At 58.4% G+C, this 382-nt stretch overlaps 1 gene segment (V, D, J or C); it reads right to left on the bottom strand.

The window, feature by feature from the left end:
- Positions 1–282: 282 nt before the first annotated feature.
- Positions 283–382, bottom strand: part of LOC108513238 (Ig delta chain C region-like) — a 9,897-nt gene continuing 9,797 nt past the window's right edge. Inside the window, 1 exon segment of the C gene segment in view lies at positions 283–329. Within this exon segment, the coding sequence occupies positions 283–329 (47 nt within the window).

Here is a 382-nt window from a genome sequence, read left to right as displayed (position 1 = left end):
AATCGAGGCAAGAAAAGCACAGGGGCTTCCTTGGACCAAGGCGCCAGGGTTCTCTGGGATAAGCCTTAGCTCTAACCACTGCACCGTCTGGACCTCACTGCTTGGGAGGGAGACTTGTGCTTGGGGGCACAAGAGTTCACTCAGATATCCTAGGTACACATGGGTGCACACACACACACACCCCATAGTACTGCAAGCTGGGGCCCTGGTGTGTGGTGGCAGGGCAGCTTCCATCCTCTCCCAGGTCTGGCCAGGTGGATGGTCCAGCTCACCTGTGAGATCTCAGACTGTCTGTGCCTGGAGATGACTGTACAGCTGGACGTGGGAGCCTGGGGGAGGGTCAGCGTGGAGCCCGTAGTGGGGGGTGGACAGGCAATTTTAG

The sequence above is a fragment of the Rhinopithecus bieti genome, unplaced genomic scaffold, assembly GCF_001698545.2.
Source record: "Rhinopithecus bieti isolate Rb0 unplaced genomic scaffold, ASM169854v2 scaffold_32455, whole genome shotgun sequence".
NCBI lineage: Eukaryota > Metazoa > Chordata > Mammalia > Primates > Cercopithecidae > Rhinopithecus > Rhinopithecus bieti.
The sequence above is the reverse complement of the archived record's forward strand: the minus strand, read 5'-3'. Positions and strand labels throughout refer to the sequence as shown.